Source organism: Podarcis raffonei, chromosome 4 (assembly GCF_027172205.1).
Source record: "Podarcis raffonei isolate rPodRaf1 chromosome 4, rPodRaf1.pri, whole genome shotgun sequence".
Classification (NCBI taxonomy): domain Eukaryota; kingdom Metazoa; phylum Chordata; class Lepidosauria; order Squamata; family Lacertidae; genus Podarcis; species Podarcis raffonei.
Window position 1 is genome coordinate 71,983,381 of NC_070605.1, and position 23,020 is coordinate 72,006,400.

The 23,020-nt window shown below is 38.9% G+C and overlaps 1 protein-coding gene across 2 annotated transcripts in view; it reads left to right on the top strand.

Annotated features, from left to right (window-relative positions):
* PRKX (protein kinase cAMP-dependent X-linked catalytic subunit) overlaps positions 1-23,020 on the top strand; it is a 56,824-nt gene that overhangs the window by 28,839 nt on the left and 4,965 nt on the right. For both annotated transcript variants that reach the window (XM_053387277.1, XM_053387278.1), the window contains exons 2-8: positions 3,606-3,774; positions 6,502-6,765; positions 15,051-15,170; positions 19,606-19,701; positions 20,985-21,042; positions 22,162-22,239; positions 22,762-22,912. In XM_053387277.1, coding sequence (XP_053243252.1) covers positions 3,606-3,774; positions 6,502-6,765; positions 15,051-15,170; positions 19,606-19,701; positions 20,985-21,042; positions 22,162-22,239; positions 22,762-22,887 — 911 coding nt within the window. In that variant the 3' untranslated portion in view covers positions 22,888-22,912. The remainder of the gene's footprint in view (positions 1-3,605; positions 3,775-6,501; positions 6,766-15,050; positions 15,171-19,605; positions 19,702-20,984; positions 21,043-22,161; positions 22,240-22,761; positions 22,913-23,020) is intronic.

A 23,020-nucleotide genomic window follows, 5' to 3' on the forward strand; every position in this document is an offset into this window, starting at 1 on the left:
AACTGTTTTATCATGCATGCATTGTACTTCATTGAAAACCATTTTAAAAGTATATAACTGAGAGAAGCAAGCTAAAAAATTTAAACATGTAGATTCATATAGCAAATCTAGCTAAGTTGCATAGCAGGAAATCTTCACCTCAGGATCAGTCTGTGGTGAGATTCTGTTTAATCTTTTAAGTTGAAGAGTCTTAATCAGAGTTATGATTTGACTTCATAGGGTGGAGCTTTCCACTTGGGGCAGAAAATGCCCCAAGAGTTAAGCTCTTATCCATCTGTCTGTGCAGCTTCACATAGATGTTCCCCCTCTATGTACTTGCATTATAGCTATGGATAACTGATGATGCTGTATTTTTAAGAATTAATATGTGGGTGGGGTGGAAGATGAATGTGCCCTTTTTAACCTTGATGTTTGCCTCAGGGAAGCTTCTGCTTTCAACTTCTGTCCTCATTAATTTGAACTACCTTATTTTAGAGAACAGGATTTTGATGTGCTTCAGAAGATTATAATCACTAGCTTAAATCTTGCTTTCAGCATTAATACCTTTTTTAAAAAAAGTATTAAAGATCTCACTCTGTGTATGCATAAAAATATAGTACAAGTGTAAAACAAACTTCCTAATGAGGTAAACAATGGTGTAATAATTTGCTGCTGTATTCTCAGCTATAAAGCTGGCAAGACAGGAAGTACATTATATGACATCCCCTGGCCTTTTGTGTTGTAATGGGTGCTATAAGTACAGAATACATCCATAATTTCCTATGAATTTATTTTCAAACCAAGACTTTTGTCATCTGTCTATTCCATCTATTTTAGGGTTTCCAAAAGTGGTTGATATTGACTCCCTGGGGACAGTGGGACTGGGCAGGGGATGAAATGGGGGTGGAGTGTTAAAAAGGGCATGGGGTAGAAAAAAAGTATACTGTGAAAATTTTAATTAGGAACTATGAGCCTTAGAAATAGAGGGCAAGCGCATGTACAAAAGGAACCTCTATCTTCTATCTCATTAGGGAAGATGAAAAATACGGTATCATTACTTTCACTTGTTTTACTTCCATATATATGTGCATGTGTATGTAAAACACACACATTTTTATTGGTGATTGGTGATTAATAAACGTTGATTATAGATAGATGGATAGATATTTCTTGCCTATTTCATGTACATTCCTAAGAATTTGGGTTGAGGTTGATGACAACTTTACAAGCTCATCAATGGGTCATTGAGTCTAAGAAGTTTGGGAAGCCAGAACTAGGCTTTGTTTCCGACACATTGCTACAATCCAAGAAAAGAGATGGCAGTATTTATTTATTTTATTAAATTTTTATACCACCCTTCATCCAAAAATCACAGGGCAGTTTATAGCATAAAAGTAAAAAATGTAAATACAAAAGAGGTTAACATAATAAAAACAAGCAAACAGAAAAACCAAAAGAACAATTCCACAAACACATTTAAGAGTCCATAGATTGTTTAATCAGTCAAAGGCCTGATTATGGAGGAACGTTTTCTGCCTGATGCCAGAACCGGGTGCTGAATCATTTAATGTGATCAGGTTTCTGCACAGAGCAGCTTGTCTGTGGTTCCACTTAAAACCACCACTACATTGCTATTTGTATGAATCAGGGTTTACTCTACTCATAACCAGGAAACATACCTCATTGTGATATGGGCTCTCAAGTGCTTTTAAATTAGAATGCTTAGATCTTGCCTGCTTTGCTCCTAGTTTGGTTTTGTACCTCTTCAACTGATAACCTTATCCTTGGTATTAAGTGCTCTGTAGACAGCTAGCTGTTTTCAAATGGAATGCATCTCACTTCAGAAGCATGCCTCTTGAGTTTCTTAGCTAGCGAAAGATAGTCATAGGCTGCTCTGTGTTTATAACAGTGTGCTGCTCATCTACTCGAATGCTTGCTAACTAAATCCAACTGCAGATTTTCTTTGTCTCTCTGTGTGTCTTTTTAATGCTGGTGTACAGAAGCTGTTCCATCTGCTCCTCCTTAAATTAATTGGATTTGTTGAGAGAATTGTGAAGAAAGTGAAAAATAACCAAGGGATATTGCTCTGCAAGCAATACTGAGGGTGGAGATCCAATCTATGGGCAATATATGTTTGACACGGAAAATAATAGTCTGAGGACTGTGAAGAGGGTTATGGCAGCTTGGCTCCCCAAATGCATTGTTCAGCTGCCACTAGGGCCAGACCATAGCAGCTCAGTGAGAAATTAACATCTGGCTGTTGGCCCATCTTGCAGCAATAAGAGCATAGGAAAAGCCTGCTGGATTAGCCAGTGGTCCATCTAGTCCAGCATGCTTTCCTCGCAACAGCCAACCAGATTCCTGTGTGAAGCTCACAAGCAGCACCTGAGCTCAGCAGCATACTTTCCACTGGTGGTTCCCAGCAGCTCATATTCAGAGACATGCTGCCTCCAACAGTGGAGGTATTTCCAGGCTGCTGAGTGGCAGTTGGACTGGGAGGAAAGCTTTTACATGCATTTGCCCGGCATAACTAACAGTTGTGCTACTAGCTGTTTCATTGTGTTTTAGATATTTTGTAAGCTGCTGCAAGGACCTCAGTTAACAAGCAGGGTATAAATATTTAAATGCACAATGTCTTGCAATGCTTTTTTTCATTTTCATCAGACTCCACAAAATGCTTAATTCCAGATAGATAATACAAAATATATGCAATGTGCAACTTTATTCTGAGCAGCAATTTCTAGAGTGAGGGAGAAAACATAAATGGTTGCATTTAGCTCTTCTCATTTCCGATCCCTCCCTGCTGCTACAACACTCCTTCCCGTACAGAAAGAGGAACACAGATTTTTGTGCAGACAAAGCCACCCTGTGTGCTTGTCAACATGCTGATAACTAGCCTGACCAGAGAGAAAGTTAAAAAGCACTTCAGGTACCTCTTCTTAGTATGAACAGCAAGCAAGAGAAATATGGTTATATACATTCTAGCTATTTTAGAGGTCTATTGCTCACAAACTCAGCATTTAAAATGCCCCAACATCTCCAAGGAAGACTAGGAATGAGTCCTGTCAAAAACCCTGGAGAGCTGCTACCAATAAGTGTAAATTGGGGGTATAGCCAACTTAATCCCTTCCATATGTTTTGGACTATATCGGCCCCAGTCAGTACAGCCAATAATATGGGTGATGGGAGTTATAGTCCACAACATCTGATGGTCTACTTGTCCACTCCTGATGTGGATGCACCAGTGGTCCAACTTGGTATACGGTAGCTTCTTAGGTATCTGATATGCTCACATTCATTCACAAACCCAAAGCCTAGGGAAGGGCAGTGGGCAGTAGAGGTATCTGAAGGAAGGGCTGTAGCCACTGTTGATGGAGGAGGGGGGTAAAGAGTTCTTTGCCTTGATTTCTGTAGATGTGAGGGAGTAGGTGGAGCTGACTGTTTAGCCTGTTCCCTGTTAAAATTGTCATGAAGTATTTAGGATTAGAAGGGCCAAAGCTATGAAGGAATATATAATGCCTACCACTTGCTTTTATATTGATTTCTTGCATTTGTACATTCCTTATACATCTTAACTGCAAGATAATGTTCTTTGTAACTGACACATTTTGCTCTTTAATTTTCAGGGACAGGTACTTTTGGGCGGGTTCATCTGGTGAAAGAGAAATCGGCCAAATGCTACTTTGCATTGAAAGTAATGAGCATTCCAGATGTCATTCGACTAAAACAAGAACAGCATGTGCACAATGAAAAAGCGGTCTTGAAAGAAGTGAATCATCCATTTCTGATCAGATTGTAAGCTCTCTTCTCTCCCACTCCCCCCCCCCCCTTTATAGCTTTTGTGGCATAATGTTCAATTCTAGCATTCGATCTCTCGTCAGTTTGGATTAATTCAAAGTCTTTTGGGTGGCAAATGCTACACTTGTTTTATCCTTCTTTTGAAGAAATACTTTAAACAATATTGTGTTCATATTTTTTAAAGGGGGGAAATAATCTAGAAAAGCTAGGAAACAAAATGTGTTACAGAAAATGTATTTGATGGAGAACTGCTCCTTGGAACATACACAACATGATGTAGTAGTTGTGCCTGCCTGTTGTGTGCTTGATTCCACTTCAGAATGTTCCATTGTCTTTTTACTAAGGCGCAAGTGTTCACAAACTGTACTAACAGCTGTCATGGTTAAGCAAGCAAGCAAACAAAAACTATAGTAAGGGGAAAATATGCCATAGGTGGTGACATATTAATGGAAGCTGCCACCCTTCAAATTAGGGTGATTCCTATAGCTATTAACGATGTGTATGCTAATTATTCAAATACGTCTACTACTACAGTGTTCCAGAGATCCCTCAACCTTCTTGAACATATTTTGGGGTGGGGGTGGGGTGAACAGAGTGCTGCAGAAAGAAGGGGGAATCAGTGCATTCTAGGCAGAATTTTATTCATCTCTCACAGTCTTTGATGCATCTCTGACAAATCATAAGCTCATTTTTGGTCATGCATCCCTATGTTCTTTCATGTGTTTAATAGAGCAACCTAAGAGTTGTTGATAGCCTTCATTGGCAAAGAAAGGACTTTGGTTCTACCCTGACCCCAGAGGAAATGTGGCAGCAGTCCATGGAGGACTTGAATATTGACCATTGCACTTGCTGGTGGTACAGTGGATTTAACATGCCACTCTTGTTTCCCTGCGTTTGAAAACTCCATGAAATCTGATGCCTGTGCATATGCTTCATTGCTTGTTTTGAATATCTTGTGGTAAAGGGTGGAGTAATGCATGCCACCGGAAATGTCAGCATTTCACTGAAAACTGATAGGAACAGAAGGGGTGTGGGTACGTATTGCAAAAGTAATTTCGACATAGCAAGATTGCTTCCTGATAAGGCAAAGGGGAGGAAGAGAATACAAAGCAAACCCAGTTAAAATGAAAAGTCCTGTCCAGTGTTCAAGTAAAGACTCCCAAGTTAATTAAACCAGGGGGAAATGAACGCATTAATTCTGAGCTCACCATAACTAGTTTTTCATGACAACCTGTTAAGCAATTATGGGTGAAAGGGTTTTGAAAGAGGTAGAGTGGCAAGAGAAAACATAAAGCAGAGAAGCACCTGATGACTGAAGAGTTATAGGATTGTTTCTAGTGGACAGCTTTGTGCCAGCAGAAAGCACATCCACTAGGAACCTCAAGCAAACAGAACTCATACCAGATGGTGCATCCTGTTTTTACTCATTCCCTTTACCCATTATAGCTGCTGCACCCCTGAAAAACTGTTCCTGAAGATTGGGAGACCCTCAAACAACAGACTAGGGTAGAGCACAAAGCGCTACCATAGGTAGGTAGGACCAGAAAAAAAGGTGTGTCCTACCTTGCGCTTTATGCTAGCCAAAAGCGGATATAACCTGTATCGGGTGCACTGAACCTGTATCTGCTTGCTTTCTCTTCCCTCCCAGTATATAGCTTTTTATTTACATGTCAATAAGTTTCCCAGGTTAAACAGCAGCAAGGATGAAAATTACTCCTTAATTAACAAAGTATAGAAATTCCTCAGGCCAGAAAAATAAAAATAAATGATCTTTTCTCAATGCAATCTACTACTAATAATAATCCATTTCCAAGTGTTTGCATAAAGCCTTACAAAACAAATTTTGGGATGGCTCACACAAGAAGAATAAAAGCAAATCTAAAAACAGATACAGTAAAACAGTTTGATAGAGTAATGTATATAAGCAACATAAAAACAAGTCACAAATAAAAAAAATACAATTTAGATCTAGAGCAGATTATAATGAAATGTTAGAGGAAAGAAATGTGCATTGTCTGGGTGTTGTGACTGAAATGCCCCTTCTGCTGTAGCTGCTGCTTTTGCTGCTGCTGCTGCTGCTGCTGTTACTGTTTTGTTTTGTTTTTACTTTTACTTTTACTTTACTTTTATATGCCATTTATTTGCCAAAATGGCTTAAAAGCAGTATACAACTACATGATCAATTCCTTGGCAATGACACCTGAAGAATGGCCTCAAAATTCCTTAGCAGTCTGTTACTTTTATGTCTTTCCCCTGTTTATACTGGTGGTGGCACTTCATTTGTGATGCCAACATGCACAGGTGATTAACCCATAGCTGTAATTCAATCCTGTCTAAACCAACTGAGAATATTCACAGAGCTGCCATGTGTCACATTTCCCCCCAAACCCCCCAGCTGCTTTTTGCTGTGGTGCTGTGGAGCTTCTCTTCCATTTTGAGCTATGATGCATCTATCAACCCACAGGAGCTCCATGAGTCAATTGAGGTCTAGTGTCGGGACCTCCACAAATGCCGAAAATATCTTGAGGGGTTTCAGGCCTTGGGTGGCAGAACAGTTTCTCATGACCACACTGCTGAACTTGTGCTTCACTACATCTTCTGTTTTGAATATTGGAAGTTCTTCATTCATATTTCAAACCCTTAAAAAACAAATAAATCATTTTATGCTTTTCTGACAAGTTGTTCTCTTAGTATTTTTTTAAACACATATCTCTTTCATTGCAGATTTTGGACTTACCATGATGAACGCTTTCTATATATGCTGATGGAATATGTACCTGGGGGTGAACTTTTTAGTTATCTGCGCAACATGGGACGCTTTAATAACAGCACTGGACTGTTTTACTCTGCAGAGATTATTTGTGCAATAGAATATCTTCACTCAAAAGAAATTGTTTACAGAGACTTAAAGCCTGAAAATATTTTATTAGACAAAGAGGGGCATATAAAACTCACCGATTTTGGATTTGCTAAAAAGCTGGTTGATAGGTAAGCTCTTTTTTTAACTGAAATTTTATTTTACTTTATTATTTTTTTGGGGTATGCAAGTATGGTGGGAAGAGGACAGAGAATGAAATTTTGAACATGATTAGTGGTACCAACCATGATTAACATTTTCAGTTTTTAGTCTGTTTGGTTAACTGCTATACATACATGCAACATGCATTAAAACATATGTATTTATATTTATTAAGAAGGTTTCACATAGCCTGCGAAAGATGACAAAGTAGGCTCCAACAGACCTTCTGCGGCAGAGCATTCAATAATCAGGGTACCACTGGATTAACATGTCCTGCAAATCCTCAGAGATTTTCTTAACTTTATATTTTTAAAAATAAATAAATTATATATTACACTTTCTGCTAAGGAGCCGAGGTTAGTAAGCACATCTGTAATACAACAATTAAAATTAAAATGTATTTAAAAACATAAACATCTAAAAGCAATAAGCACAGTAAATCATTAGATGGATGAGGTATTATTATTAATCACATTTAAAGTTTTCTAGGCTTCCCTTCAAGTTCACATATCTTACCTGGCAATAGGATCTTTCCCTACAATGTTAAAGAACTGTTGGCTCTCAGGGTACATATTACTGTATTAAATAGAGCACTGGTTAGATTTAAGATGTTGATATAAACTGGTACCTTCTCCTCATGTTGTGGAAATCATGCCTTGGTTCTTGTTGTTATTATTTATTATTACTATTATTATTCCTGAAATCCAAAAATACTTCTATCCCCATCTAAAAACTTCTAATGCACAAGGCAAATATATTTGTATGTATATGAAAACAGCAATTATTGTAATTTGTGGGTGAATAAGTATTAGTTTTGAACAAATGATGAGGGAATATGAAAGGGAGACAAAAGAGACTGCAGTTCAAAAACAGTGTAAGTATGCACGAGATAGGTAGCTGTTTCATTTTGTGCCTACAACTCACCCCCACCACTGTTTTATGTAACAGGGAAACATCTGAATATCTGTACTGCCTCTGTAAATATCCACTCAGTATAAATACCCCTCTTGTGAAGGTTATCCTGAGACCCATGTGTGTGTGTAATCGCCACACTGTCCAGCTCACCTCTTGTGAGCACATGTGCTTTAATGTATACTTTCCCTTCACCCTAAAAATCTGTAGAAGAGCAGAAGCTCTCCCTGATCTCCAAAATTAGTATGAGAGACTTGGGAAAACAGCAAAATGAATTGCTGTCTCCCAAACCCTTCTAAGCCTTCCTCTCCAGGTCAAGGTTGGGGAAGGGGTGATGAGCTTCCCCTCACAATCATGTTGGGTCACAAATGTCTCAGATGCTTAGAGAAACATTGCAGAAGACCAGCACCTGTCTACCCTTCCTTGGTGAGAAAAATACAACTTTGCTCTCCAGGCCCATCCATTAACTTCTATGGATGCAGGTTAAAAATATTAATTGACCAACAATTATTGCTAAAGCTTAGTGAAATTGGCTCACTTAATTTAATACCTTAAATATGCAGTCCAACCAAAGCTACACATTTTTCAGCCTTGCTTCTTTCCCTGCTACTGAAATCAGTCAGTGTAAAGTGCTTTTTCTTATTCGTATTCTGGATAAGGCAGTGTGCATATGATTCCAGGTTATCTCCTATCCAGACAGTACGGTGCATATATTTGGCAGTAGCTTGTCCTAAAAACATGACATGAAATCTAGATGTTCGAAATCTAGATGTTTTTCAGTCTGATTCGTTAGGCAAAAAAATGATATCTAGCTCTTTAAATTTTTAACTAGCATTCTTTTTTTATGGAGGAATGATTGGTATTGCAATGCTAAGCTAGATGGAATGAGAAAGAAAAAGGTTTACATACTGCAAATTACTGACAATCTTTTGGAGTTATTTGGGAAATATATGTTGCAACAGAGTGGTTTGATCTGTGTTCTCTTGTTTGTTTGCATCTCTGAAGTTGGCCTTGCAACTGCAGAAAGTTTTAATGTTTGTTTTTAACTGTTGTGCAGAAGTCACAACTTGTCGTCAGCTTCCTGGAATGTTTGCATTCGGATTTTCAAAGTATTTTGTATAAGCATGGAAAAAAAATGCTCTGTCTTCTATAGAAAGTTGTGTTTGTGCTGGTTACAATATTACTTTTAGTAGTGATGAGCAGATTATGCCTTCATTAGGAAGTCAGTTTTACTGTTGAATCCAATGCATACCGAACAAGGCTTGTAAAATATCATTAGGTTGCAGGTAGCCAGATTGTGAGTCAACTTGTACTCCAGAAATAAATGAAGATTGCCTCTGTATCCTAATGAGGAGGCAGCAAGCCTTCGTTAGATAGATATTTTTTAAAGTAAAATACTATACAGGTATTAATCTATACCCCGTTACATTTGAGGACAAGCATTGCTTACAAAAGGTCTGGTTAGAGATAGAGGATATGAAGCTGTTGGCTGTGATCCACCCAGAGTCGAGCATTTATAACCCTCCCCCCCCCCCCCCGGTAAGAGTTAAGTGCATTCTTTAATCAATAGGATTTACAAGGGCTTAATGTTTGGCTGGATAACAGCATTTGTGGGATGTTGACAATGCATGTATGCTCCTCAATATTAACCACATTCAAAATGTAAATACAGCAGTACCTCGGTTTACAAACTTAATCCATTCTAGGAGTCCGTTCCTAAACCGAAACAGTTCTTAAACCAAGGTGTGCTTTCCCATATGAGGCCTCCTGCCCCTGGTGGCCTTCCACCATTTGGATTCTGCTCTTAGACCGAGGAAAAGTTCTCAAACTGGGACACTATTTCCGAGTTTGTAAACCAATTCATTCTTAAACCGGACTCTTCTTAAACCGAGGTACCACTGTAGTCCATAACTCCCCATCCCATACTCTATAAGGTGTTTTGTCTCCCATGTATCATCAGTGAGCTTAGAAGTATACCATCTGACAAGGGAAGATCTAAAGTAAGATACTGGGTGTTTAAGTTTACTTGCAAGTTTCAGTTCTTCCATGAGAAGGTGAGCATTACAGGCATACTTACCTAAAAGGCAGACTGCCCACCATTACTGGTCCTCTTCAGCTTCATGAGGCTGCTGGAGAGAACTCTTATAAGACTACCCTGTCCTCACAGTGGCCAGCCACATGCTTATGGAAAGCACAATAGGAGAACCAGAGTTCAGTAGTACTTGTGATTCCCAGAAACTGGTATTCAAAGGCATCCTTCATCCAACAGTGGAGGTGGAACATAGCCGCCATGGCTAGTAGCTTTTGAAAACCTTGTTTATATATTTAAAAATACTTGCATGCTGAAATTTCATTTTTTGAAAAAATCAAAACAGTTTACAACAACGGTTATGCAATTAAAAAACCACACAAAAAAGATCACCAGCTTACTATTATGGGAAACGTTTATCTCAATTTTCTGCATCAGCCTGGCAGTAGAGAAAAGTTTTCAGCAGAAGTCTGAAGGTTAATATGGAAAGTTGCTGCTGAATCTGTATTGGAAGAGCATTCCATGAAAGTGGACCACTAGCATTGAAAGCTGGATTTTGCGTTGAGGTCAATTCAAGTAAAGCTCCTACAAATGATCTCATTGATTCAGCTGGGATATAGTGCCTATGCTCTATGTGCAAGGATTCTTCAGCAGCCCAAAATGTTATGGAAACTGCTACTTGAAAGCAGAAAGTTTGAAAATGACTTCTGTAGCTTTTAGTTTAATACAATCTTGATTGGAGACTATATTAAACTGAAGGTACAATGTGAAAGTTCTACACCTGTGGTCCACATTCTTGCCCACCCCCTCACCAGAGCTGAGTGTTTTCATAGCCCTCTGGTGAGAGCAAGGAGAGGACCCCTAGCTTTCTTCTGTAGCTTGGTGCTGGGAAAGGGAACCTCCTGTGGAAGCACAAAGTCAGGCAGTGGAGCTAAATGGAAGGCTTGCTGTAATACAACTGAAAATAGAAATAAATCTATTTTAGTCCTATGTGAGAAAGAGCCACCAACTATTAGGCTGTGTGTGTGTTAAGTAAAACCATTGCTCATTATTACAAGGTCAAGCTCCTGGATAATCTGCCTTGTTGTGTTATCCTTTGTGCAACAGTCATGACTCAGTGTCTCTTGGGCATCTTTCGTCTTTATGCTTAGTGTGATTTACTGGGGAACTGAGGGGGATTAAGTAGGAGGGCAGATGACTACAGAGCAGTTGGTGCTTGATTCATGCTGATAACAGATTGCGGTGTGTGTGTGTTTTTAAGGTTATGAGTGCCACAGTGTTTACAGAAGCAAAGGCAACTTTACTCTCTGGGTGAAATGCCATCCAGCAGATAGGCCCTAGGTTATGAATGGCCTGTCAAAAGCTAAGCTGCCTCTCTACCTGGAGGCTGAAACCATCCCCTTCTCACTGTGATAGTTGCCTGTTGCTGTGCAGAACACAGTTGCAGTCTTCCATATATTTTCATGAAAGTAAACCCACTAAACACAGAGAGACAGGGTTATTAGGTGAACAAGCCAATGATTGCTCTATTAATCATTGATGGTTGAGACACTGGCTGAAGATTGATAGAACACAGAAAGGGCCTGTGACACATTCACAACACTGTAAGCCCACCTTGGCAACAGATATGATCAAGTCTTGCTCACCGCTGCCACTTCTACACATGGGAAAAGTTCACAAGGTATTATTTCCCTGTGATCCAAGTCTTGCAGTGCTGACTACCCAGCATCTGGCCGTGAGAATGGACTGGATATGGGACAGTTCATTTAATCCATGTAAGGCTCAGATAAGGCTAGCTAGCAGGTTTTGTGACTTGCAATAGTGGCTTCAGCTGATGCAGAGCATAGTATCCTCATGGGGTTGGATTGCAGAGAGCACATTGCGCCTGTTAATTGGCTCCCCGTGCATGCACACACATGCCTGCCTATGAACTGCTTGTGTACTAAATGCTGCAGATACTATCACCTCTCTGATTTTACATTGCAGGATTTAAAACCTAGCTGATTCTTGACTGTAGATGAAGATATGTGGGGGTTCACATTTCCGTTTCCCCCCCTTGACATGGCAAGTGTTTTAGCATCCTTGGGCAAAAAGGATGAGAGGGAGCTCCAGCTCATCCTCTGCAGAGGAAGAGAGTGGGTTGGGGATTGTGCCTATAGTTGCATGGGGCTTCAGAGGGCTCAGTGCAAATATGAAAAGGACTCCTCTCCCCTTTCCAGCTGCAAGCTGCAGAGGAAGGATGCGGCTGGAAGTTTTAGTAACAGAGGGTGCAGAACATCTTAATGGGACAGCACAGAAACAACTCTGTTCCCCTCCTGCAGCTCCAAAAGATTGGGCTGAAGAGGAGAGCAAGGCATAGCCCCTTCTTCCAGTGGAGGTCCAGCACAAGGCTACAGACTAAGGAAGCAATGCTCTGTACATTAACTTGGGAGAACACCCCACTGGACACCATGGGAGTAATGTTTGAATAGACTTGTAGTCAAAACCTGTGGACCCTTGAAGATGGATGTGCTTAATGACTGCCTTGGATTAAAAAAATATATATCCTAGAGACTTGCTAAGTTCAGGCTTTGAAGCTATATTTAAGTGCTGCAAGACTGCTTTGTTTTATTTGGCATGCTTTTTTGGGGAGGGGGGTGTTAAGCAGCGATAGGGCAGTTTTAATCCTGATAATCTATTCTGATGTTTAATATTTCATTGATCTATTGAGTTTTGAATTTAGTGTTGCTATTGGGCTGAAGTTCTTAGGAAGGAGGTAAAAAAAAATCCAATAAGAGGGATTTTTCGTTTTTTCAAAGGTAATAACATGAGGAAACAATGTATCATAAATTCAGAACACTTCATTCCTTCTAATTTGAATATACAGTTTTCCAGGATGGATGGATTTTAAGTGAAGCGTGGTTTATATCCAGATTTAAATTGCCAAGCAAAAAATTCTCATCTAAATACTGTACTTTATTTAAATCATTTTTTGTTTTTGTTTTTGCAATATCCTTATTTTATTGGAAGCATGTTACTAGCCAGTTGCTGGAATAACTAAAGCATGATTGTTTGTAAATAAATATAGCCTAAGTACAGACATTTTTTTAAAATTTCAGCAAGCATTTTAAGTAAGCTTTCCTGGATTGTGGTTAATTTTAACTCATTTTTAATCTTTTGCATCTCTTTTATAACTCCTTGGTACACAGCTTAGAAACTACAGTAGTAAGCAATATATAAATTGTTGAAGTAAGTAAGTGCAACCTTAGAAGTAGGCTTGAAAACCTTTGGTAAAGCATCCTGCATGAATTGCAGAATTATTGCCTCAAATAAAGAGATCGGGTATATTTGGTCTTTGGTTTGGTACACTCAGAAATATTAAGTGTGATTGCTCATTGGGACAGCTTTTAAGTCTTTTATTAAACTGGGATAAATTCCTATAGAAAACAGAGTACATTATCCTCTGGGACCTCTAACTTAGCTTCTGTGTAGCATATAAGAGAGTTTTAAATCCAGGGTTGTTTCTAGCTTCAAATAAGTATTTTAAAGGGATTAGTGATTGGCCTTTGGCTACTTTTTGAAACGGAGAATGTTTTTTATGCAGCATGTGTTTGATCTCTAAAACTTTTAAAAAGGAGCTTGCCTTGTATAAATTCACATGGTCCACTTGCATTGTGACAAAAGTCTTCATATGCATAGTGTATTTATTGGCAGCTGTGATCGGTTGAGTAGATCTTGAAGATGACAGATTACTATAACAGTGTCAGTAAGAATAGGTAGCCAATGTAAATACCCTCCAGATGCTGTTGGACTACAACTCCCATCAACCCTGACCAGTGTCCATGCTGACTATGGCTGATGGGATGCAACACCCAGAACACACCATATTGTGCATCTCTGCAGTTTTTACTAAAGTATCCTACCCAGTGTACAAGCATTAGGGCTGCTATGATTTCCTGTTTTCAAAAGTTGATTTTGAACTTTGTATTGAAGAGTGATATTAAGTTCAAAAGTGCAGAAGTTGATAAACTTCTAGTCAGGAGTTGATGTTGTGCCTTAAAAAGGCAGACTTGATCACTGTCTTTCTCATAAAGGAGGAAGAGGAGACCCACCATAGAGTATATAGATGGTCTTTTCAAAATCTGTCAGTTATCTAGATCAGGGAGCTTCCTGGAGTTTGGTCAGACGAGCTCAAGGATTTCACAGATCCTTGTTTCCAGTTTCCCTGAGCTTCCTTGGGTTCTTCCTTGGTTCCCTATAGCATTAAAATTATCCTTGTTTGCACAACTCCAGTGTAAATTACCGTACTTTTGTCTGGGACTAAAGTAAATTGAACTTCCAGCAGAGAAATGCTCTCAAAATCTGTTTGATTGGCTTTTCTATTCCAGTAAAAGATTCTCCCTCATTAAAACAGACACGTGTGGCTAAAAAGCATCTTTGTAAGTGGATTTGCAGAATCTTTGTGTATATTTTGAAGTGGAGAATAACATCAGGTGTGCAGTTAGGCTCATTTTGTCATTCATGCACTCACTGTCAATGGGACACATTCCTCTTCCATACTAGATAGTTACAAATATGGCTACATCATTGATTAAGATAGTTATCATAAATATATTTTCTTCTTGTGCTAAGTTGAGGTCTTCTCTCTTTTTTGTAAATTTTGTTCAAAATACCTAGCTTAACCTATTCAATACTTAGTAGTACAGCAACAGGTTAGGAATCTGATTGGACAGAATGGTCTGGTAGCCAAAATCCCTGGGATAAAATCAGTACCATTTGGTTCTGGGTACACTGTTATCCCTGAGCTGTGACCAAGCATTTGTGGCCATTTTGCTTAAGCCTCCTGCTTCAGGTGATAAATTGGAGTTCTGCTCCACTTAGTCTGGGAGAGTTACTGCTCACTTGCTTTCAGTGTGGAGTATAAACATTTAGGAGGAAATTCTAATTGTATTCACTAAGTATTAACTTCATTTATCTATCTTTTTGTAATCTTTTATATATTCTCATCCATAACAATACCAAGGTGGTTTACAACCTTTAAAAAAACCAAATAAACAAAAATGTTAAACTAATATAAGCAGCATTACAATAAATACAAATAACCATAAATTCAGTAACCAGAACAGTTCTCAGAGCCTCATCAATTTTATAAGAGGTTATGCCATTTATATGGTATTGTAATGTGGCTGTGATTCTCCTAAAACTTTAAACATGCTGAACTGTTTCTGATTACAAGCCTTTAGGTCTTGGGTAGCCCAGTTTCAATGAAAGCTTAATCCATCACAAATATGAAATGTAATTTTAGCTTCCTGTTCCTTGTTATTTTTTTCTTAGGACATGGACGCTCTGTGGGACCCCAGAATATCTTGCCCCAGAAGTCATCCAGAGTAAAGGTCACGGAAGAGCAGTAGATTGGTGGGCCCTCGGCATTCTGATATTTGAGATGCTGTCTGGGTAAGTTGAATGGGGAATATAGAATTAAGTGAAGTACAGATATTTTTCGTTTTCTCACAGTGAACTAATATGGAAAATCTGGTTCTTTTACATGTCCCAGCTTTGCTTTCGTGTTGTGTGGAAAAGCAATTTTGGAGACAGAAAATGAGACTGTTCTGCACAATATCAGCATACTTAACTGCACAGAATTCCTGTCTTCTAAAATTGAGATGATAAATATTTGTTTCCTTGTGAGAAAACAGTGCCTTTTAACATTCAGTCTCATGGTATTACGTATCCATGGGAGACTCCCACACAACTGGAACAACATCTAAGTGACCTAGGCATATGGTTGGGACTAATTGTGTGTGCCTTTCCCATGCAATAGGTAGTGGCCCCTTCCTGGCAAGGTGCCAGTTTCATAGAATAGAACCATGTAATTGGTGCCCTCATATGGCTGAATTGTTTGTGGCAGGAGTAGGGGACCTGTGGCTTTGCAGATGTTGTTGCATTGCAGTTCCATCATCCCTGATCATCAGCCATCCTGGTTGGGGTTGATAGGAGCTGGAGTCAAATAACATCTAGAGCTTTCCAGAGCTTTCCAAACTTTTCATGTTGATGACACACTTTTTGGACATGCATCATTTCGTGACACAGTAATTCAGTTTTACTAGCAAACCAGAGGTTAAACTAACCCCTTTCCAGCCAGGGAATTGCATTCACATGACACATCTACACACTGCAACTGACACACTAACATGTTGTGACACACAGTTTATAAAGCTCTGATCTAGACAGTCACAGGTTCCCCATCCCTGTTTTAGATACATCCTGTAGCCATGTCATAGCCACCCATAGACAAATGCAAGAATATTTCAGTTGGATGATGATTCAGGGGCACATATATTACCAGTAACTTGGAATTCAAAAAGAATCCCATGTTCAACACTTAGATCCACTTGTGTCATTGGGTGGTAGGTTTCATGCCTCACTAACAAGTTTTAATTGAAATAGATCACACTTTTAATTTTAGAAAATCAATACATCTTTTAAAGACATTCTCACATTTATTTTAAGAAGTTTTAACTCATCAGGCATGCTATTTTCAAAGAGAATCTGTTTTGGGAAAAGAGAACAAATCCCATATATGCATTCAGGATTTCAGTATGAGAAGATACATCTGATAATCTTATGTTTCTATGCTAGATTGGGGCTCATGCTGTTTGAGTTCGTTGGGCTTCTTGCTGGTACCTGTTTAATCAACATTTTTTGCTGCATGTACACCTCTGTGTGGGTGTGTGGGTGTGTGTGTGTGTGTGTGTGTGTTACAGCGAGAATATTATAACTCAATATCGCATAAATCCATGAATATTTGAATCCACTAGATGGCAGCATTTTCAGAATAATGTGTAGATGATTTAACTAGCTTTGTTGCAGAAAGGCTTTCTTAGAAATTTCCTGCACTAGTAAAAGATAAATTTGTTAAGCTGGCATTTGGATTAGATTTATCCCAGCGAAGTCAATAGGGTTGGATCCAAGTTAGCTGAACTATATTCTCATTGAGAAATCATGATTTCAGTTCAGCTAACTTAATCTAGATCTAATCCTTTGCATTTGAAAAAAGATGGAGGTGCAGTTATAAAAGAATTGTGTAAAGTATCATTGCTTAATGTTGCATTAGTATAACTCTGCAGAAATGGTATGCGTACCAGATAATTTATCCATACATTTTCCCTTCAACTCTTATTATCTCTTGGAGGTAACTAGTAAGGCACTTCAAACATAGATCTGTGTCTTGAATGTGCACACCAATTTTCATTCCTATAGTTAAAGTGATGTTGGCTTTTTTTACAAGCAAACCAGCTAAAAAGATGGTCAAACAAGGCAGTAATCTACTCAATCAGCTACAAACAATTCTCAGGAATCAGTGCAAAAATCTGGTTTTAAATATTAAGAATAATTCCCTTGAATAATATGGATTCATTAGGTTTCTGATTGTATGCTTTTCATAAACAGTCTAAAATAGAGAGCCTATGCACATAAGACTTAAATGAGGCCTGCAGTCTTTTACTGGCTTTTTCTTATAGAAGAACCTTCTATAAAAAGATAAAAACAAGTCAAACCAACATGTGGTCTGCTAGTATCAAAGTACTTCCTGCAGAAACATTACTGTGAATCTGTTATACAAATCAGCTAAAGAGGCACAGACATGTTTTTTAAAAATAGAAGCAATTTCCTAAGTAGTATTTTTAACACACCCACACGGTGTTGCCTGATTAAATGCACATCAAAAGAATATTATACCATAGGCTTTTAAAGCTGATCTGAGATGTATCTTACTCTGAATTATGTTTAAAGAATCTGAAAAGCTTGCTTGATGGAATCTTCCATTAATAAAGAAAATTCCACTTCTGCTTTGGCTCACAGGTCCCAATACTGCAGTCAGCAGACGGCACACTAAAAAAACCAATTCCTAAACGCCAGCTGTGCTTGCTTGATACCAAACTTATGTGACAAAGGAAAACATCACTTAAAGGGGAGGGCAGGCTAGAGGGGCTTATTAAAATCTGGAGAACTTTAATTTTTTATTTAATTTGTTAGCTCTCTCAGTTGGATCAGAATGTTTCAATACATGCCAGCAACCTTTGGCATGCCTTATCCCTGAACTGGAAGATACACTAATGATATTTCGACCTGTAGGCAAATACTAGAGCAGCGTTGGGAGCCTTTTTTGGGCCAGAGGCCACATTTCCTTCTGGGCAGCCTTTTGAGGACCACATTCCAGTGATGAGTGTGGCCAGAGGCAATAGTGGATGGAGGAGCAACTGATATACATTTCCCCCTTTGTACAATACCCTGGTTTCTACAGACACCAACATCCTCCTCCACTCGCACAAGCAAAAGGCATTAAGAGTTCAAGGATACATTTCAGCCAGGCAAAAACTCACCCACTTAGAGTACAAAGATGAGCCATTGAGGTGTTTGGCTTCTGCATTTTTGAAGGGCAGACAAGAGAGACCTGTTGTCAGGGCCGTCTTAAGCATATGTGGTGTTGGTTTGCAAAGATCCACCCGCCTTCCTCCTGGAGCCAATCGGAAGCCGTGGAAGCTGTGTTGGACATTCAGGTTCCCAAAAACGTTTTAAAACCGGAACACTCACTTTTGGGTTGCGGCATTTGGAAGCCAAAACGTTCTAGTAGCAAAGCGTTCGACTTCCGGGATACGACTGTATAAAATAATTCCTTACAAATGTGCTCCTATAAATTACGCTTTTTGCTGGCTACTCGATTCTTGCCTGCTTGCCAAACCAGCTCTTCTTCTTCACCTTACTTCAACAGTGTTCCTTCAGAGAAAAGCTTTGTAAAAAAATATATGCAACAACGATCCTTGTGGCTCCAGAAATAAGGATTAGGACACTTCGGTTCCAAGTCACCAGCAAGGCTTTATTTGGCTTTATTTATACCCTGAGTTCTTTTGACCATGAGGAATTAGTTGAAAGATACTTTCCAATCCCACCTAACTGATTTGGAAAGAAAAGGTTTTTCCTGCCCCTCAATAGCTGGTATTATAATAGTGTTAGCCATTAAACTGGAGTCGACTTCTCCAACAATAAAACAAACACTTCCATTTTTAACTGATCTATTACTACCTAACATCAACCATTCCAAAATACCCATGAAGCTTATTTCTTAAATTGGAACAGCAGGAGGAATTATTCCCAAGATGGACAAAATTTACAAGACACATGAGGATCTAAGGCTTAAAAACATGTTTCTGAAGAGGTCTTGGTTGTTTTGTTAGAGCTCCTTTATACTTAAGTGCTAAATATTTGTACTAAGTTTATTAACTAAAGTAATATCCTCATGGCACAGATATGCTGCTTCACCAGTATTTAAAACGTGCCACCCCAGGTCTTGCTAGCATAGCAAGCTTTATGATCAGACCCCTATTCATCACAAGCTAGCACTTAATAAATCAGACCTATTTCTTTAACAGATGCCCTGTACCTCAATTGTGAGGAATGCATACACCAAGGCATAAAAACCCCAGCCTGTTAACAAGAGGATTGACTTCACTGTGACGCAGGGTGCTTCAGAGGGCAAAAGTGAAGGCTGCAAGGCAACCCAAAGTGTTTTAAAAAAAACCCATTCATAATTTTGTCACTCGTTGCATGGTATAAGCATACTGTCATTCTCTATGCTTTATGTATGTTTCTAGAAAGTGTATTCTTTGGTTTACACTAGGCGAAGGGGCAGCAGAAGTAGTCAATATGTGTATGTGTTTAAGAAGTAACTTTTCTGGACTTCAGTAAGTACAGTACAGCTGTATGCATAAATAATTGCAGGTCTAATATTGGGAAGCAGATGGCATTTAAAAAAGGCTATATTGCAATATACTTTCAAAGATTTTTAAACTTATAGCTGTGTGGTTTCGTGTGTCTTCCTCCTCTTGATTAGGTTTCCTCCATTCTTTGATGACAACCCTTTTGGAATATATCAGAAGATTCTTGCTGGTAAAATAGATTTCCCCAGGCATCTGGATTTATATGTAAAGTAAGTGCATTCACCTTAATCGCTGGTTTATTCTATTTTGGTTCTACCTTAGCTTTACTTTAAAGTGCCATTCAAAGTACAGTGTATGTCACATGCAGCCACTATTTGTACAGAGCGCACTGTCTATGGATTCTGGGGAGAGAACGCTCTAATTTATATACTTGACATTAATTAAATTCTAGGGGGCTCTAATGTGAATTCAGAAAGCTTGCTCAGAGTTTTAAATATTTAACTTTAATTAGAGCTGAGCCTAATTAGTAGCATTAGTTCTGGTTTTCATATAGCAATTTGCATGTTTGATGAAGATTTCCACCCAACAGCTTAGCAAATCTCATAAAATCAGACACTACTTTGCCTTCTATAGCTCAGACAGAGCCTATTTTTAAGACTCCAGGGAACTCTGTCGTCCCTGAGCTGGCATATAGGGCACAGCTCAGGGAAACTGACAACCCTTGAGAACAAGGGAGGCGTAGAACCCCTGAGCTTTTCTGACAAAGCTTTGGGAAGCTTTCCAGTGTGAACTGAAACCCGAGCAGGATCTTTTTGTCTATACTTTATGTAAGCAGTCGGGTCATAGCCCTGACTCAGCCAAGTGGGCTTGAGAGTAGGGCTTTACAGAGAATATCTTAAAGGTGTCTGCCTGACCTTCACCAACTGCACAGTTCCTTTGCTCCTAAACCACTAGAGCAAGTATGGGGACCTCTCTGCAGGAAATGCCTCTCCCAGACCATGCCCCTCCCCAGTCTGCAGCAAGGATTAATAGAGTAGAAACTATATATCACATGGCTGAAAAATGATACAACTATACTAGTTCAGCCGGTGGCAGCTGTGTGCTTAATATATATTTATAAGGGGTCACTTAATCAAACTGGAATGCTGACTAAATGGTTTGAGTAGATCAGCGAAGAATTTAATAATTGTGAAATATGTACCTGCCCTCCCCATATGTTTTCTTGGCAACTCAGCTTTCAGTTACTCTGTCTGCATCCCTGTCAAAGATGTGTTGAAAGGTGGATTTATTGCTCACCTTCCCCAGCTGCACCCCAGTTATCTCAACTGGAGTATTAAGCATTGGAGGTTTGTTGCTCAAGCTACAATCTCTCTCCATTTGAAAGCTGATAACTGCAGGGAAAATGTTAGCCTTATTACATTACTACTACTACTACTACTACTACTACTACTACTACTACTACTTTCACTATTATTAGATGCCTTTATATATTTTCTGTCATCTTGAACTCAAATACAACTTCAAAAATTAATTTTTACCACCCCTTGTCCAGGGACCTTATTAAAAAACTTCTTGTGGTTGACCGAACAAGACGGCTAGGAAACATGAAGGTAAGCTTTAAATGCTACTTTTAAATCTCAGCACATCCTAACCATTGGCAGAAAACGTTTTCCTTATCTTCGGTTTCCAGAAATGCTCTTTTTGCTTAAAACCAAATTCTAATACATTTGATTTATTTTGTGGAGGGGGGGGATCTTATTAATGTATTGGGAAAGCTGTATCGTTCTAGTGTTAGGGGTGAGCAGTGGGGCTCAAGGCAATGCTATTTTTCTAGAAAAAGAGGTGCCGGAACTCACCATGACTGCCTCCCTTGTTGTCTTATAATGGTAATGGTGCCCACCTGAGAGGTGCCAGAACTGAGTTCCAGCAAGTTCTGGATGGAAAGAAAGCCCTGGTCCAAGATCCCTAAAAGAAAAAGGGATTGCAAAAAGTTCCAAACAGGCATCTCCAAACTTGAGTGAATAGGTAGCAAATGCCATTCGGTGTAAACAAGCATAAAGTTACGCATGTTAGTGCAAGACACCTTAGTTTCACATATATGCTGATGGGACCTAAACTGGCAGTGACTTGGCCAGGAATGAAACCTTGGGGTCATAGTGGATAGTTTGATGGAGATGTTGATTCTATGTAGAAAGCAGCTATGAGAAAGGCAAATTTCATGCTGGAGATCATTAGGAGACAATTTTAAAATAAAACTGCTGCTATTCCAGTCTGTGATCTAACTGCATTTGGAATACTGTGTGCAGTTCTGTTCATTCAGTAGGACTCCAGTCATGTGTTCCTCAAAAAGGAACAACCCATAGTATACCAATTTCAAATTTGAGATCAGTTTCAAAAACTTGTACTATTGCATGTGGGTCTGCTACTTAAGGGTAAAAGAATCAAAACCTTACTCAGTATATGCTTTGTAGAAATCAGTCCCAATCTCACAATATTACTTGCATTCGGTATGTAAAAGGATGATTTGTGACCAGCAGAATCCAAATTTGGTACAGGAAAAACTGCTGGGGAATCCAGTATTTAAGAGAGAACCAGAAAAATTGTGTGCACTACAGTGTGCCTTCAAAATGCAGATGGCAGAAATACATATGGGTATAAAGTGTTTGCTAGAATATATTTTGGCATTTCCTGTCAGTGAATAAACATCTAATTTGATTTTTCTTCAAAAGAATGGAGCTGATGATGTGAAGAGGCACAGATGGTTCAGGTCTGTAGACTGGGATGCTGTACCACAGAGAAAATTAAAGGTGAATTGTGCAAAAACAAATGCAGCTTTGAGATAATTCATTATACTTCTGCTTCATTTGATTCTTTTTCAGCTAAAAAAAAAAATCTGTTTGGAAGGTTGTCCTAGAATTATAGTGAAGGTCATATGCCTGAGTTCTTTATGTTGAAATCCCAGAGCCATCACACCAAACATTTCCCAAACTTACTATAAGTTAGGATTCCAATGGACAAAAAGAAGTTAGTGATAGGACTCTCAGGAGGCAGGTAAGATATCCACCCAGCTGGAGCAAAGTAGATTTGGGTTCAAGTCAGAGCCTAGATAGGAACTTAAGTTCCATAATGAAAGAAAGGTGGGATATAACTGTACTGTAATATAGATAAATAACTGATCAGGCCAAGCAATTGTGCTAAAACTAATCTGTGATAATGAGCTAACTTTATGCCAAGCAAAAAAAAAAATTGGGGAGGGGGTGAAAAATTCTAGACTATACTTCATTTGACATGGGATTTAAATTGATTATTATTTTCCTTTTTTAATTTAGCCTCCTATAGTCCCGAAGGTATCAAATGATGGTGATACATCCAACTTTGAAGCTTATCCTGAAGATGACTGGAACAAAATGCCTCCTGTACCTCCTAAAGATTTAGAAATTTTCAAGAACTTCTAAATGTGAGACACAAAATGTCATTAAGGTATTGGATACTCATCTTCCCTAAGTTCTACTTCCTTTTTATTCCATTATAACATCTATAGGAAAGCTCTGGCACATGACCTAATTAGACCCACCTTTCCAAGCCACA